The 16,560-nt window shown below is 39.7% G+C and overlaps 3 protein-coding genes across 3 annotated transcripts; all 3 read left to right on the top strand.

Annotated features, from left to right (window-relative positions):
• The first annotated feature begins 4,411 nt into the window (after positions 1 to 4,411).
• Positions 4,412 to 5,278, top strand: LOC120561052 (C5a anaphylatoxin chemotactic receptor 1-like). Its single transcript, XM_039804018.1, has one exon. The coding sequence runs from the start codon at positions 4,412 to 4,414 to the stop codon at positions 5,276 to 5,278; it is 867 nt and encodes a 288-aa protein (XP_039659952.1).
• A 2,626-nt stretch (positions 5,279 to 7,904) lies between these two features.
• Positions 7,905 to 8,786, top strand: LOC120561053. Its single transcript, XM_039804019.1, has one exon. The coding sequence runs from the start codon at positions 7,905 to 7,907 to the stop codon at positions 8,784 to 8,786; it is 882 nt and encodes a 293-aa protein (XP_039659953.1).
• A 3,250-nt stretch (positions 8,787 to 12,036) lies between these two features.
• Positions 12,037 to 13,455, top strand: LOC120561461 (G-protein coupled receptor 183-like). Its single transcript, XM_039804603.1, has 2 exons — positions 12,037 to 12,917; positions 13,047 to 13,455. The coding sequence occupies exons 1-2, from the start codon at positions 12,037 to 12,039 to the stop codon at positions 13,084 to 13,086; spliced, it is 921 nt and encodes a 306-aa protein (XP_039660537.1). The 3' UTR covers positions 13,087 to 13,455.
• The last annotated feature ends 3,105 nt before the right edge of the window (positions 13,456 to 16,560 follow it).

The raw sequence follows: 16,560 nt of genomic DNA on the forward strand, positions 1-16,560 counted from the left end.
TATTTAGCCTACCTTTAATTTTTATTTATTGAAATATGTATACAAATGTGTAACTTCCATCAGTTTCTTTGTGAAACATTTCTCATGGCCACACATTCAGACTATAAACATTTAACAAAGACCTGATATTCCTTTATTGCGATTTGAGAACAACAAGTTCATGATGAAACATTTACAAACATCTTCCAAGAAACCCAAAGCCCGAACTGGTCCCCCGCGTTCGAGAGCTGACGTGCATTCATAATGACATTTCCTTTGATTAGTTTGGTGACGTTGGCATTGATTTAAAACAACGTTCACTTTGACATCCATCCAACTTTTAAAATAAGCTACACGCAGGGACTGGGTGTCTAATAGGGCCAAGTCATCCAGGATAAATTATGAGGACAGCGAGATAATGATTTCCAAGCGAAAGCCAACAAAAAAGAACATGTACAATAATTTAAAAGTACAACACATTTGAGAAGAATATATTCGTGTCAACACGTCGTGAAAAGTAGCCTAGTAACCTAGATGTGATAACATGATTTTTGACTAAATATAAATCCTGCATCATCTATAAAGTAAATTCTGGGCTCGGATAATCTGCACAAAACCTTTGAAAATCGCATTTAACTATCATGTAAGGCATTTTTGGTTAACGTGTAAACGGGTCCAACGTCATCACCCTCTTCCTCCTACAGCAAGGTCTCCACACTCTGGTGAGCAGCGTCACTCTGAGTGCAGAGCACCCTCTGATGTACAGAATGGGCGTCAAGGCAGCATTAACTCGGGGCAAAATGCGAATAGGGTCAGTGCCTTCATTCTTAAAGATATAACAGGTTAAACCAAAGAAATTACAGGCCACAATATGACAGAATATAGGAAGCCACGTCGCTAAGAAAAACCCAGCCACCACCAGTATGAGATACACCGATGAGCGCTTGCTGTCTCTCTCCTCAGACGGCGGCTCCCTCTCCAGCTGGAACCTGGCAATCATGAACAGTTTAACATTCAGCCCTATCATTATGATCACTGTGAATATGTTCCCCACAAACGTGCCCATGGTCGTGATCGTTTTGGCTACCCCGACTGTGACCAGGTTGTGCACGGCCACGATGAGGAAAGCATAGACCCAGTAGGCAAAGATGACGAGCAGGGTCCTGTTTCGGGTCATGCGGTGGGAGTATTTAAAAGGTGACACCACCGCGTGGTACCTGTCTGCCTGCGCGGCTAGGATGGCCATGTAAGACAGCCCTAGAAATGTTGGTACGACGTAGAGGGTTCTCGTAGGGGACTCGAAAGTATCCTTCACATCGAGAACACCAACATAATAATATGACACGCCGGTGCAGATGTCACTGAAGCAGGTGCTCAGCATGTACATGAAGCGGTTCTCGCTGCGAAGCTCCTTGTTCAGCAGTATGGAGAGTGACACAGACGTGTTGAGGAAAATGATAGTTGCAGGCAGGAAAATGCTAAATAGAAACATCAACACATTGCCAAAGCTTGTGAGGGGCAGCACAAGAGACCACCCCTGGCTGCTGTTACTCATCGGTGTGCAACAAGAGTGTTCTAGGCTTCATTGCACTGCAGACTGGCAGTGCACTCTTATTTATGTAGGAAGGAAGACGAAGACCTGGGTGACTTTAATGCCCATGGACAACAAGTCAACAAGATCCTGATAAAAACATATGAGGTCAACAACCTATTTACCTATTTGGTATACCTCAGTGCATAAACATGTTTATCTGTTTCAAGTTTCCCTTATCAACAGTTCTTATAGTCCGGACTTCAGTTTTTTTTTAAATATATAAAACAGAGCAGGCTCCCACTGGGTAGCTGCATCAAGAGAGCATGTGCAGTGCACCAATCTATTTAGATTTGCTTTAACCTAGAATCTGTTATTAGGCTACACTTTAAAATCAATTTTATGATCAATCACTAAAAATGACATTTTTAAATTTAAAAATGACATGTAATGTAAAAAAAAATATTTACTACTTATATTTAAGTTGCCTGACCTCTCTTAAGGTAAAGCACTTTGACTTTATAAAAGCATCTCAGTGTATCAGTCTCTGAAACTTTGTGTTTGGTAAAATCTTTGAAATATTTTAGGCCAAAGTTGGGGCTCCCAAAGTAAGGTTTAATTTGTATCTTTTGGGCCATAAAAGAACAATACCAATCTATTAGTTTTAATAGGAATAGGGATTTCCCATAGTCTTGTCTCACCTAACCTGTATAAGATTGTCTAACAGTTGCATGAACCCTCTCTGACAGGTCTAACTATGAATTTATAAAGGGTTACATTTATAGGTATATAGATATAGATATAGATATAAGGCCTTTTGAAATGTGTAAATAAAACACATTTCTTAATTGGTAATTACAGCTGTTGGAGACCACTCATATTTAGAGGCTGGATGTAACATTAACAGCTAATTAGAAGCTGCCAACAATTTATAAACTTCCATACATGGATTTACACTGCATATTGAATATATGGAATCCTTTACTTAAATATTTACAGAATTTATCTTATTCAATGCAGGATCAGTAATAACTGCCAACAGGAGAGAGAAGTCTTTGTGAAAGAACATTATTAGTATTGCACCTTCCAGTGGTTGAAAAATGCATTGACTTTAGTCAGATATTGTAGGGTGAAAGTTCTTAACCTGTGTTGACTTAGGGTCAAATTGACCCGTTTTCAATTTTTGTTTTATATCCGAAAATATGGGACGTAGAAATAACCGTTGAAAATGTAAAGAAGAATTACATTACATACATAAATTACATTTTACAATTAAAACGTTGGAAAAAGCAAAAACAAACTGTGAAAAAAAGGCGTCAAAAATGTTGAAAAAAAATAATACATATTTTTGCAAAATATACCTGAATTAAAAGATAATATTGTGCCTCTTATGTGTATGATGTTATAATAGAAACTACGTTTGCTAGTTAGTTTCTATGATTGATGCACTTCATGCCCATGTAAGGTAATTTGGATGAAATATGCAGACCCTATGGCTATGACCATTGGTTAATAACTAACCAAGAAAAAAACCTAAAATTTCTCATTACACGGTTTTCTTGCATAGCTGGTTTTAGTAAACATGTTGTCACATCGATATTGGACTATTGGTCTATTCCATTTGTATGTTATTTCACTTTATATATTTATTGTCTTGCCTTGATTTAGAAGCTACATGTTTAAGAGGTAGCAGGAGGGAATGTGTAGGCATTCAACAAAAGTAATAAAAACTTAAAGGGGTGCTATGCAGTTTTGGTCACTGTTTTCTCACTTTTTGCTTGCAGGTTTATCTATAGGGCTCCCCCTACAGCTTCGGAATAGATGTTTGGCAACACTGTTGTAAAAACTTGCTGGCGACTCTCCCCGCTCCCATCTTCTCCCTCTGGTCATGTGCATTTGTTTTCATAGAAGCCAGCAAACGCACCAAGCCATGTCCACTGAGGTAGACAGCTAGTAAGCTAGTTAGTAAGCCCGTAACAGACAGCGATCATAATAAAAACCTTTACAGACAATAGCAAACATCCTGAGGTCACAATAACAAGAAATATAAAGTTTAAACAAAGTTTATCCCATAGATATTTACAAGTGCAACAGCGAGAACGCCAGGTCAGCATCGGATTTGCAGGCTTCCGTTTGTCTCAGTTCTCCCCATTCTGAAAACGCAGCTCCTGTGTTTACTCGTTTCTGACTCCTCGCTCGGTCAGTCTGTGGTTTCCTCTTCCTCTGTTCCTCCGACAATGCTTTCTCCTTCTTTTTGCCGGCTCAGCCATAACGATAGTGTAAAAAACTCCATCGCTACCTTGTTCTTATAGCTAGCCGGTTCCTGGATGTGTGCGGTGCTGTGAAGCAATTCATAACATCGCGAGACCTGATATCACGCGATACTTCCTGACGCTTAGGTCTGCGGCTTGCCGGCCGAAAGTTGCTCACAGGCGCTAGGGGGAAGCGAGACGACCACCAATCAACCCGAAAAAAAAGTCATATAACCATTCCAATGACACCGAAGCTGTTCAGTTAAGCTAAAAAAAAAAAACCTGCATGGTTCCCCTTTAATAAAAGTATTCCTGGATCACCCTGAACCATAGACCTCAGTGTTCAAGATTAAAGGACATTAAGGAAGCAGGCCGCACCAAACCACTGAGAAAGTATTATGGAAACCAGGACGCACAAACAAGTGACTGTGGTGATCATCTTGTTTATTCCCAAGCCCCCTGGGCCTTCTTGTGATTAGGCCTTATTTGTTATTTCCATATGTGTGTCATGCGTTTGTTCTACCTGTTAACACGCCACCTGTTCATGCTAAAGCCCCCTGCCCTTTAGAGATTAGGGTGTTTGCTTAAATTCTGAGCACCGTTCATATATAAATATAATGAATGCTCGGCCTTCTGGCGGAGCGGCAGGATGCCCTTTAACACCACCGTCCCGTTGTCGGTGGATTTCAAAACACCGGAGGACTTCCTCATCTTCATTTTCCATATTCTGTTCGCCACAAGCGCCGTGCTCGTCGCCGGCTCGGTGGTCATCGCGATTTCCTCCAACCGGTACCTGCGAGGCCAGAACCGTTTTATATTCATGCTGAACACGAGCATCAGTGACACTCTGACCGGCTTCTCGGTCTACTACCTCGGCCTCTTCGACGTCCAAGAGGGCTATCCCTCGAGGAATGGGACGTACTACATTTTACCCTCATTTCTAGGTGTCAACGTCTTAACCTTCCTCTTCGCTCAGTTTGACCGGTACTTCGCCGTGTGCCATCCATTCTTTTACAACCGCTATATAACGAGGTCTTTTGTTATTGGCATTTGCGCGTTTTGTTGGATTTACACATACTCTATCCTCACGGTGCAGAACATGGTGCCTATTTCAAAAGCGGCTCAAATAAACGCGTTTGGTGTAATGACTCTACAGATTATTGTACTCACTAAAGTGTTGATGACAATTAAGTTATACAACATAGCCAGGAACCACCTGGCGAGAGAGGCGCCCAGTGCCGAGAGAGATAACAAAAAGGAGTCGCTGCGCATCATTGTGTTTGTGGTTATTTGCTTCTTGGCTCTGTGGTGTCCATCCTTTGTCAATATAATTGTTAGACAGTTGACGAGTAATGGTCTCAGGTTTAGGAATGAAGCCACTAACCTGTTCGCCATCATGGCACGCCTGAACGCACTGGTGACCCCGGCTGTGTACATCTGGGGCAGCCCGGCGCTACGGAAGGCCCTGTGGAGAACAGTGTGGCGGAGGGTCTGTCCCTGCCGGACGGCAAGGTGAGAGTCGGTCAGAACACGTTAACGTGATTGAAAATGTCAATATTTAGATATAATGCCCGCGTTACGTGTTTTAGATCAAATGAGTATTTGTTTTGTTTGTTGATTTTTGTGTGTGAATTAGGACTGTCATACATAAATAGTATGTATTATGTTACAATTACGGTATCTCTCCCCCCCCCCTCCACCCTCTCTCTCTCTCTCTTATTCAGAATTGGCTTTAACGTTGATGGAGTGACAAAGCAATTCTAATAAAGTCGCCAGAATCAACATCATCATAAGGTATCATAAAGATAATGGATTAAATGGCCAGATCACGCGGCTGACGTGAAAATGGCACATGTTTCAATCACTTTTGGACGAATGTATAGTTCTCGATCATCACGTTTTTAGAATGACTGAAACAAAACGCACTTGACGGATTGGGCAGTTGAACCTTTTTTGCGCGAGGATTCAGTTCAAAGGTGAAATATGGACTGTGTTTGGGATTAGGTGAAGAAAGTATGTGCCACTGTCATATTTGTCATGAACGCTTTCAACAGAATAAAAATAACATTTGGATAACTGTTTTGTAACAACTGCCTCTATTGTTATTAGAATATGGATTGTGTGTTGTTATTTTTGTGAAACTCGTCTTCATCCAGGTACAGGGCCCTCTTATTTCCCTGTATTAATTGTCTTAAATTGTCTTTTTTTTTTAAAAGTCCGCATGGCATTTTGAGGATGCAACTTTCCATTACGGGTAAAATAGCCTGCTGTTGAAATAAACATTTATATTTAGGTTAATTTATGTATATCCCACAGTTCACATTTTACATGTCTAAACACACACACAATTTGATACCATTACTGTTATGCTGTGCAATGATACCCAACCACGTCTGCAGTAAGAGTTGTGCAATTTAGCATACAATAATGGACTTATGACAGAATAGATACCGGACCACTTCTTCCCTTCTGTCAGGTTAATGGGACTATCTTTCAGGGGCATATGGATCACAACAAACAATGTAAATATAAATGTTCTGAAATAACATGTCCAGCTGTGATTAAGGCTCAGGAACTACAGGCAATTCTGCTTCCAGCTGTGCTAGCTCAGGTGGATTATTTGTAATGCTCTACAAGTGTGACCGCTGCCCAGGGTGCTGATCCTGGGATCAGTAAACTGTTCGGGTTACTCGCGTGTTGAAACCGCACCAAAACTGCGATACTGTGTCATTACACCCGCCAAGTGTTAAGTAGATCATCGGATGAACGGTTCTCGAGATATTTGAAAGAAAAATACACAGAAGGTCCTGGACTTATAGTCAGACAGAGGGTCCGCGATTTATAGTTAGATAGACGTTCAATATATATATATATATATATATATATATATATATATATATATATATATATATATATATATATATATATATATATATATATCCGTCCGACCACTTTCAATCCATCTTCTCCACCCCTGTACCACTTACGCAATAAGCTACTCTCATAATGTCTGTCTTAATTGGTTGCATGTTTTCATACGGAATGTGTGCAATGAAGAGCATACAACATACATTTTAAGTGATATATTACCAATAATGTTATATAAATATATATCCAAGATACATTATCATGTCATGCAACTGCTGAATTATTGGAACGCATTGTAGGCTGGCATATTGTATTACAAGATGACTCCGGAGTTATTACGCAGTACGTTTTGGGCTGTAAACCATTGGATTTAGATTACAAAGCGTTACGTGTAGTCTTGTATAAAGTACTCGAACGCAATACTTGAGTAAAAGTACAAGTAGCTTACCAGAAAATGACTAGAATTAGAATATTACTTAAGTAAAAGTCTTAAAGTAGCTGATATTTACTGTACTTAAGTATCAAAAGTAATTTTCTGATATTACATGTACTTAATTATTAGAAGTAAAAGCAAAAGTGGAAAAAAAACTCTGATTATGAACTTTATGGCCAAAGGTGTGTAATGTTATCTTCATCACTGTCGTCGGGGTGTCTGCACCAGGTGCTTACATGACACTATCAGTTATTATGCTTCCTCCTCTTCTTCTTTAGTTTGGCCCATGGTTCTTTTTTTGTGTGTGCCGCTTGTCAACAAACAGACATTACGTCACCAACTCGAATGGAGCGTGCATTAACATGCTAGCAGCAATGATTCGCCAAACCTGCTTTCTTCCAGTGTAACAAATTCCTTCAGATTTTATTTTGTAGAACGAGTAACTGAAATGCTTAGGGGAAATGTAGTGGAGTAAAAATATACATTTTATTAAGGTAATGTAGTGGAGTAAAAGTAAGTTTCCCGACATATAACGAAGTAAAGTACAGATACGTGAAAATTATCCTTAAGTACAGCAACGAAGTATTTGTATTTTGTTACATTACAAAACTGTTTACGTGAAATTAATATTTTTAGAGAAAGTGGACAGTACTTAGATTAATTCAATATTGTCCAAACATTTATAACTCAAAATGAACTTAAATGTGTATCAATATTTCAAACGTTGAAGCCTAAACACTAATGAAACGTGAGATTACGGCATGCCTCATGGGAAAAGCATCTGATGTTTACTGGGGCAGTGGCTATAAAGATACAAAATTCAATGCGCATTTTTGGAACAATGCTCATCTCTAACATCACAGCAGCTGGAAGAGTACAACTCTCGGTGAACTTCCACAGTCCTGTTGATTATCTCACTTTTATTTTTCAACTTTCATTCGCTACAACTGCTGTTCTGGTGGCTGCACCTGTAGTCATTACCATATTGGCCACCAGAGCTCTCCGCCTCCAAAACAGGTTCATGTTCATGCTGAACACTAGCATTAGTGATACGTTGGTTGGGTTTTCTGTGTATTATCTCGGTCTGTTTGACGTTCAAGAAGGATATCCTTCGAGAAATGGAACGTATAATATGTTACCTTCTCTTCTTGGGGTAAACATTATGACATTTTTATTTGCCCAGTTTGACCGGTATTTTGCCGTTTGTCATCCATTCATCTACAGTCGCTATATAACCCGGCGGGTGGTTATATCTGCAAATGTCTATTGTTGGCTTCACGTCTATACTCAGTCGATCATTACAAATTTCGTGCCACTTTCCAAAGCAATGCAGGTGTATGTTTTCAGTATTGTCAGCTTACAATTAATTGTGTTCACAAAAGTGGTCATGACTATTAAACTGTATGTTATTGCAAGGTACCAGCTTAGCAGAGACCCTCCCAGCGCCGACAAAGACAGCAAGAAGGAGTCATTGAGAATCATTATTTTTGTTGTCATAAGCTTCTTAGTGTTGTGGTGTCCCTCTTTTATTAATATTATCATCAGATTTATGGTAGGAGGAGGGCTGACGTTTAGGAACGAGGCCACCAATCTTTTCGCCATCATGGCTCGTTTTAACTCTGTGTGCACACCGTCTGTGTATATCTGGGGGAGTTCGGCTCTCAGGGAAGCCATGGTGAGGACAGTGTGGGGCAGACTGTGCCCAAGATGCAAGAGGAGGTAACGAGGGTCAGAAAAACACACTGTGGGGAACTAAAATGCACTACAAATGCACTACAACGTTCAACCGATTTGTCCTGTTTATAGCCTTGCTACTGTGATTTTATGAAGTAGAGATAACGAAATGTCATGGACATAACAACTATGGAGCCTACTCAATATACAGTCAAAGAGCTTTATCTGCATTAGCTTTCGATTCAGTAAGGTGGTTTACTGTAGTGTATATTCACGCCAGATCCAATCTAAATTATAAAAGAAATGTCAAACAAAGTGGGAAATATGTAAGTTTAATTTGAAATAATGATTCCGTTTTAAATTGAAATATGGTAAATTGATTTGCTCTGATGTTGTGTGTGTGTGGAGTGTACGTCGGCAGAGACAGAGTGCTCGACTGGTGAGTTGCTATCTGGTTATGTCTGTGTGTGATATGATGTTTTCATTGTGTTCTCGGCCATTGTAATCTAGGTTAACCTGGGAAAAAAACAGCTGTTAACCTGTGCATTGCTGTGTCGCTGTCCATGGTGTGTGGTTCTGAACGGCCTTTTAAACACAGCAGTAGCCGAAAGTCATGTCAGGTTGGCTACTGTTAGGAGCAGGGCTGGCGTTTAGAAACGATGCCAGGTGTGTATATCCGGGGGAGTCCGGCTCTAAAGGAAGCCATAGGCTACTGCAACAAATATATTACTCATTCTCTCAATAATACACTTGCAATGAGCAGCGTTGAGTTGTCCCCTGTCCTGTGAAGGAGACTGGCAAAGAGAGGCCTCTGATTCACCGACTGTAAAAAAAAAAATGTGTAGCCTACTCTGTCAGCAACTATACAAGGATTCGGCGATAAGGGACTGCATGAAAATGACTTAAGGGGACCGGAAAAAAATTTGAAAACTGTAGATTAAAAAATAAATAAATAAATATATAGGCCTATAAAAAAATGTAACCTCATAATTTAGCCTATCCCAAAATTCACATACTAACATACTTTTAACACTTGTTAATGTGCGACCGCTGATGGAGCTGCGCAAGCACAACACACTACACTAAAGTTTAATTTAAAAAAATGCAACCTCCTCCCCTTTACTAATACAGAATACTATCTCGGGAATGAGTTAAAAAACGGAATAAGAGGAACATTCTTCGAGGAAGCCAGTAAAGAGTAAACAGAAAAAGTCTTAAATAAAAGCACGAAAATCCAGATCAAACGAATAAATTGCTGTTCAGGAACAGGAACCGTCTTTAACAGCCAACATATCTGACTCTGCCAAAAATAATAATAATAATAATAAAAAATATTATATATATATATTATATATATATATATATATATATATATATATATATATATATCGGCTCTGAGGGAAGCCATGGTGAGGACAGTGTGGGGCAGACTGTGCCCAAGATGCAAGAGGAGACGGGGGCAGAAAAATACAAAATGCATCCTCATCCCCATCAATTCCATTCCTCTTGCCTAAACCTAACCTAACCAACCCAAGAGCAGGCAGCTAGTGCAAGCCCATCTGAGGGAAAGTAGGTCGGGCCCATAACTTGTAAAAAATAATGGATGAAGCTACAGACTGAAAAGTGAAGCCTTAAACCTGCATTATATCTGATTTCCATCAGGGGACAACTCCACTGGTTCCAAAGGAAGTCCGTATCTATAGAAGTATATGGGAAAATTACCGTAGGCCTACTTCTCGCTTGCTTTATTGCCTCGATAAACATTTCCAAAATTAGCTTATGGTCTCAATCAATACTTTCAAGTCTTCTTCAATACAGCATTGTTGATGTTCATTTTGCAAATTACTACACACAGACCTGTCAATCAGGACAGAAGCTTAGCTTAATGCTATCCATGGCACTGTGTCCATTAAAATAGCCATGAACTTGTTTTGGGGTGTTGTTCATGTTTCCGTCTTAAAATTTGACCATAGACTGTTAATAAAAATGGACAAAGCATCTGTTAGGTGAAGTGTTGCAAATGCGGAAGTGCCTTAAACCTGCATTCCATCTGAATTCCAGCAGGGGGCGACACGTGCGGTTGCAAAAGGAGGTCGGTTTCTGTAGAAGTCTATGAGAAAGTGACCCACTTCTCACTTGATTTATTACCTCAGTAAACATTTTCATAATGAGATTATGGTCTCAATTGCTAGTTTTAAGTCTTCTGCAATACAGAATTATGTTAATTTTTTGAATTATGGTCTCGTTGATTTTAAAATCAACGATAAAGCAGGGGGTGTTTTAGGGCATGGCTATGATGTGATTGACAGTCCGTGGCCTGTCTTATACATAGACAGTATATAATGGACCAACAGATCCCGTTGTTCTGGACGGAGACCAGTGACGTATATTAGAAGCACTTTTCCGGAGAGCGCTAGCGTTACTGTGCAGCTTCCAACTGAGCTTGAAGATGTAGATGTGACGTGAGCAACCTGTCTGAAAGTTGTAAGTCTTCTTGTAGCTTTGCCAAGAGAAATCTCAATCATTCCCAATCTTGCAGAGACAGAGCGTAGGTATATGTAAGGAGATAACATGTGTTACAGCAATTAGTCAAGGAAACGTATCATATATATATAGGCCAATTACAACGAGGGCTGCACAATTCATTGCAATTTCATCCGCAATATGGACAGGGGCGCAATATTTGTTAAAGGTAAAATATGTGTCAAACCATTCTGAATTAAGTATTGTGGTGCTGCAGACACGTCCCGACCTACAAATCCTATCCTACAGACTAAATAAAAAAAAAAAACTTTGTTTGGTACAGATCCTCGCAAAAATCACACTATAATCATTTACATTTTTATTTATTTAATATTTCTCAAGGAAAATGAGAATGATACAAAAATGATCATTCCTTCCAATATTGTGAATCATATTGCAATTGCAATATCAGTCATAATAATCGCAATTAGATATTTTCCTCATATCGTGCAGCCCTAATTACAACAAATTATTTTTATTTTGTTGCTGCATCAGGATGAGGGCCTATTGTTAAACTGCAGCACAAAAAAAGCTGAGTAAAAGGCTAATGTGCTGCAGGTGAGAAGAGATAATTAAACATAGGACTGTGTAGCTTAAATGGTCATGTCTTCAAAAGGTTAAACTAAATTCCCTCCATTACTTCTGCATGAGGCTGGTGTTAAGGAAAAAAACAAACATCAGATCATAGCATCTCAAGGGATCAAGGATGGTTACTCCACGGTACTGTAGGTCTTGAATATAAAAGGGTTGCACTTAGAACCATTTGTGCATGAACAATGCTCCCCTTCAACATCACAGACTCTATGACAAGAGTACCTCTATCGGTGGACTTTAACAATCCTGAAGATTATTTTATCTTTATTTTCCAGATTTTATTTGCAACAACTACTGTTCTCATAGCCGGACCTGTAGTCATTACCATATTGGCCACCAGAGCTCTCCGCCTCCAAAACAGGTTCATTTTCATGCTAAATACTAGCATTTGTGATACGTTGGTTGGGTTTTCTGTGTATTATCTCGGCTTGTTTGATGTTCAGGAGGGATATCCGTCTAGAAATGGAACGTATAACATTTTACCATCACTTCTAGGGGTCAATATATTGACGTTTTTGTTTGCACAGTTTGACCGGTATTTTGCTGTGTGCCATCCATTCATCTACAGTCGCTTCATAACAAGACAGTTTGTGATAGGCATTAACATCTACTGCTGGGTTTACAATGTTGCTCACTTGATCACCAGGAATTTGTTGCCACTTTCCAAAGCCATACAAATGTACGTATTCAGCATTGTCATCTTTCAGCTAATCGTGCTCACCAAAGTGGTCATGACTGTTAAACTGTATGTTATTGCCAGATTCCAGCTTGCCAGAGACCCTCCCAGTGCCGACAAAGACAGCAAGAAGGAGTCATTGAGAATCATTATTTTTGTTGTCATAAGCTTCTTAGTGTTGTGGTGTCCCTCTTTTATTAATATTATCATCAGATTTGTGGTAGGAGGAGGGCTGACGTTTAGGAACGAGGCCACCAATCTTTTCGCCATCATGGCTCGTTTTAACTCTGTGTGCACACCGTCTGTGTATATCTGGGGGAGTCCGGCTCTCAGGGAAGCCATGGTGAGGACAGTGTGGGGCAGACTGTGCCCAAGATGCAAGAGGAGGTAACGAGGGGCAGAAAAATACAAAATGCAATATCATGTTCAACCTATTTATCCTATTTATTTACGTACTGTTTCTATCCATCGATGAGGTCATTGCTCATTTAAATTGTCTATAACTCCTTTCTTCAGAGTCGGCTCCTGTCATGGGAAGGGAAATGCCAAAAAGTGATGGAAATACCGAGAACCTACAGACTCCATACAGCACATTATTCTTATCAACTGTGTGTTTTTGCCATCTCTCTCTCTGAATAATGAGTTTCCATCACTGGATCTTACCAGGTCATCTTAACGTTTCATCTGAATTAGCGGTTGATTCAGTGTCCTGATAATGATCCCACACCCAAACAGCTATTCATGTTAAATATCAAACTAGTGCTGTGCTCTGAGAAGTAGTAGGCTATACAGTAGCATTTTTTTCACGTGTGTTTGGGCATGGTATATTACCTATACGTTTCTTTCTATGTTACTATAAGCAGTGTTGCTGTCCATGTTGTGTGGTGCTGAATCGGCCTATTTCAAAAGTCAGTTTGAGGGGGAAAGGAATTAGGCATGTCTTAGAGGGTGATAGCAAAGGTGGAATATTTTTATTTATTTCTTTATTTATGCGTATCATGGCTTTGTTGGAGGTGCCATTGTTCGGTACATGTGATACTGTCATATCATTTGCTGTTGTGGGTTGGTTCGGGGGAGGGGGGGCTTGTTAAACAAAAGTTGTAATGTACTACCTGTGAGTGCAAGAAAACAATAAAGAAATTGTTAAAAACTCAGTTTGAGCACACAAGTTTTTTTGCAGTATATTGTGTATTAAGTAATGATTGTGTATGGTTGCTTTTAGCCTTAAGTTTTTACACATGAACTATACATTTGTGGTGGTGTTAATGTAACTTAGTTGTGTGCGTAAAGACGCTTTTTACTCGGAAACCAAGTTACCACTGAGCAGGGGAAATAAGCGTACCTTACAGCTGATGTCCACGTATTTAATGATTTAGGGCGCAACCCCTGCAAATTGCCTATTTTGCACGATTTTAGCCTATTTAGCAGGACCTTGCATGTTGAAGATGCGTAGTTATTAGGACAAGCCACCCTTCTTAGCACTTGTTGAAAAGTGGGATTGAATGGTGTAGAGAACGACAGCGAGATTTTGAACATTAAATAAAAGGAATTAAGAGATTAATAATATGCCACGAATTTAAAAGGTTATTATCCAAAATGATTTCTGATATGTCCTCCAATTGTTTTGTAACGGACTTACCTAACAACTATCACACACCTGATATCAGACTACACTACATCTACAGCACAGAGGTTGAAAATATATATATATATATATATATATATATATATATATATATATATATATATATATATATATATAGGGGGAAAACAGTGTATGTTGCTGTAAGCCGTGTCGTTGTCCATGCTGTGTGGTGCTGAATCTGCCTTTTTTAAAGACATGGAAAACTTTCATAAAAATTGCCCGAATTACCTCCTCATGGAAAATTCAAAGGGACACCAACTCCTCCCTCCATGAAGGACTGGAGGTGCAATAAGAGCTGTAGATGGGCAATGACAATAGACCTTTTTCAGGGCAGACATGTTGACATGTCATAGTAGGAAAAGCACAGATGTATTCAAAACCATTAATGATGGCTGCATTCCACTTAGGAGAGGCCCTGGTATTGTGCATGCTGACTCACTGAAATAGCTTACTGGGACACTTGATGGAATTGAGCCATCGTTAAGGTTATCAATTTCAGCTGTGCTTTTCCTACTATGACAAGTCAAAATGTCTGCTGTGAAAAAGGTCCATTACAGATATTAAAGAAAATAGTTAAGTCAAAGACGGTCCATTAAAATGCAAGTGCAGTAGAAGTCCATTAAGTTTAATGTAATATTTCTAATATATGTAAACTACCTGCACAAAACTACTGTAAATTGTAAAAAAAAAATATATATCTAATTGGGATAGGTTTAATAACATAATCAAATTATCTGAACTGCATGGAGAATTGACAATTGTGCATCCATATGAAAGCAAACAACTGGAAACATACTATAACACAAATATACGGTTAATACCTTGGGTGTCCTTTGAAAAGAAAACATGACTTGCTGCCGAAGGTTATATTAGCAGAGAAAGCCCTGTATGGGGATGTAGACATAGCATTTTCAAAGCTAAAAGAGCCTTATAGATACATGTCTGATGCATCAGAAGGTCATTTCCTTCCATTTAACTTTAAACTCCAACCACGTTGAAAATGAACCACGTGGGATATGAAAAAAATATCCTATAAAGTTCCAGATAGAATCATAAAATTTTTGTGCTCTATTTTTCCAGATTAAATTTCAAAGAATCTTAACGACCACTTTGCATGTTATTAATAAGCATATATAACTAGAAAAATGCACTCCGTCTAGTGCAGATCTCTGCAAGCTGTGTGCACATTGCCCTGTTTTGTTGAACAAAACACTGCACAGTGTATCGCCACCATAAGTGATGCGTTAACCGACAAAGGGATTTTAGCAGCTGGCTGACATTGTTGAATGCTTTAAAGGACCAGTACTGCTGTAATTGTGATTGAATGAATACAAACCACAATTGTCTTACCTTGGCGTGAAAATCTGGACAGGAACAATTAAACACCAGCAATGTAAAATTCCAATTTAAAAGTGAAAATGCCAACAAAAAAATTTGCCGACACTAATGTGACCGCTACGTACGTTGTCCCTAGTGCAAATAAGATTCCTAACTTAGCAGTTGTTGATCACTTGCGGCCCCTACCGGCAGGTTAAGAGTGAGTGAGGAGTCAATGACAGTATAAAACACTCAAGGAGTTTCTTTTAAACATTGTGAATCACTGCAACCACATACAGTAAATGTGCATACAAAATATGAGGCTGATTGGTCCGGTAGAATCAGAGTTTAGCTGCGCACAAACGCACCCACAACAATAATAGAAGCAAAAACATAATATGATGGTGCGCAGGTGTATGCTATATACACAATCCAAAATTAAGCATCATTTCTTTTTCATTGAATAGCTGCCACTAATGGTTGAAAATGTATTGCTAAAGGTGTATGCTCCTGCTTGTTCCTTTATTTCTAGCAGACTAGACTCTGCCTTTGCTCTAAGATTAGTATATTTGCAATATAGCTTCTGGCCAGCAGTTGCAGTCTTTTCAACCTTCAATACGCAACATTATTTGCATCAAATACATGTTGTAGAGTCAAAGTCCAAGAGAGACATGTCCCCTACACTGTGAAGTAGGCATGGGCCGGTATGAGATTCTGATGGTATAACCTTCAGCAAAAATATCAGTTTCACGGTACTGCAATTACAGCTTTAAAATGTTCCATCCATCCATCCATCTTCGTCCGCTTATCCGGTGTCGGGTCGCGGGGGGAGCAGCTCCAGCAGGGGACCCCAAACTTCCCTTTCCCGAGCAACATTAACCAGCTCCGACTGGGGGATCCCGAGGCGTTCCCAGGCCAGGTTGGAGATATAATTCCTCCACCTAGTCCTGGGTCTTCCCCGAGGCCTCCTCCCAGCTGGACGTGCCTGGAACACCTCCCTAGGGAGGCGCCCAGGGGGCATCCTCACCAGATGCCCGAACCACCTCAACTGGCTCCTTTCGACGCAAA

This window comes from Perca fluviatilis, chromosome 6, assembly GCF_010015445.1.
Source record: "Perca fluviatilis chromosome 6, GENO_Pfluv_1.0, whole genome shotgun sequence".
Taxonomy (NCBI): domain Eukaryota; kingdom Metazoa; phylum Chordata; class Actinopteri; order Perciformes; family Percidae; genus Perca; species Perca fluviatilis.

Excerpts from the sequence above, each read along its gene's own strand:
- LOC120561052 (XM_039804018.1), top strand. The coding sequence starts at position 4,412 with ATGCCCTTTAACACCACCGTCCCGTTGTCGGTGGATTTCAAAACACCG.
- LOC120561053 (XM_039804019.1), top strand. The coding sequence starts at position 7,905 with ATGCTCATCTCTAACATCACAGCAGCTGGAAGAGTACAACTCTCGGTG.
- LOC120561461 (XM_039804603.1), top strand. The coding sequence starts at position 12,037 with ATGCTCCCCTTCAACATCACAGACTCTATGACAAGAGTACCTCTATCG. Across the intron at positions 12,918-13,046 it reads TGCCCAAGATGCAAGAGGAG|AGTCGGCTCCTGTCATGGGA; the intron begins GTAACGAGGGGC and ends TCCTTTCTTCAG.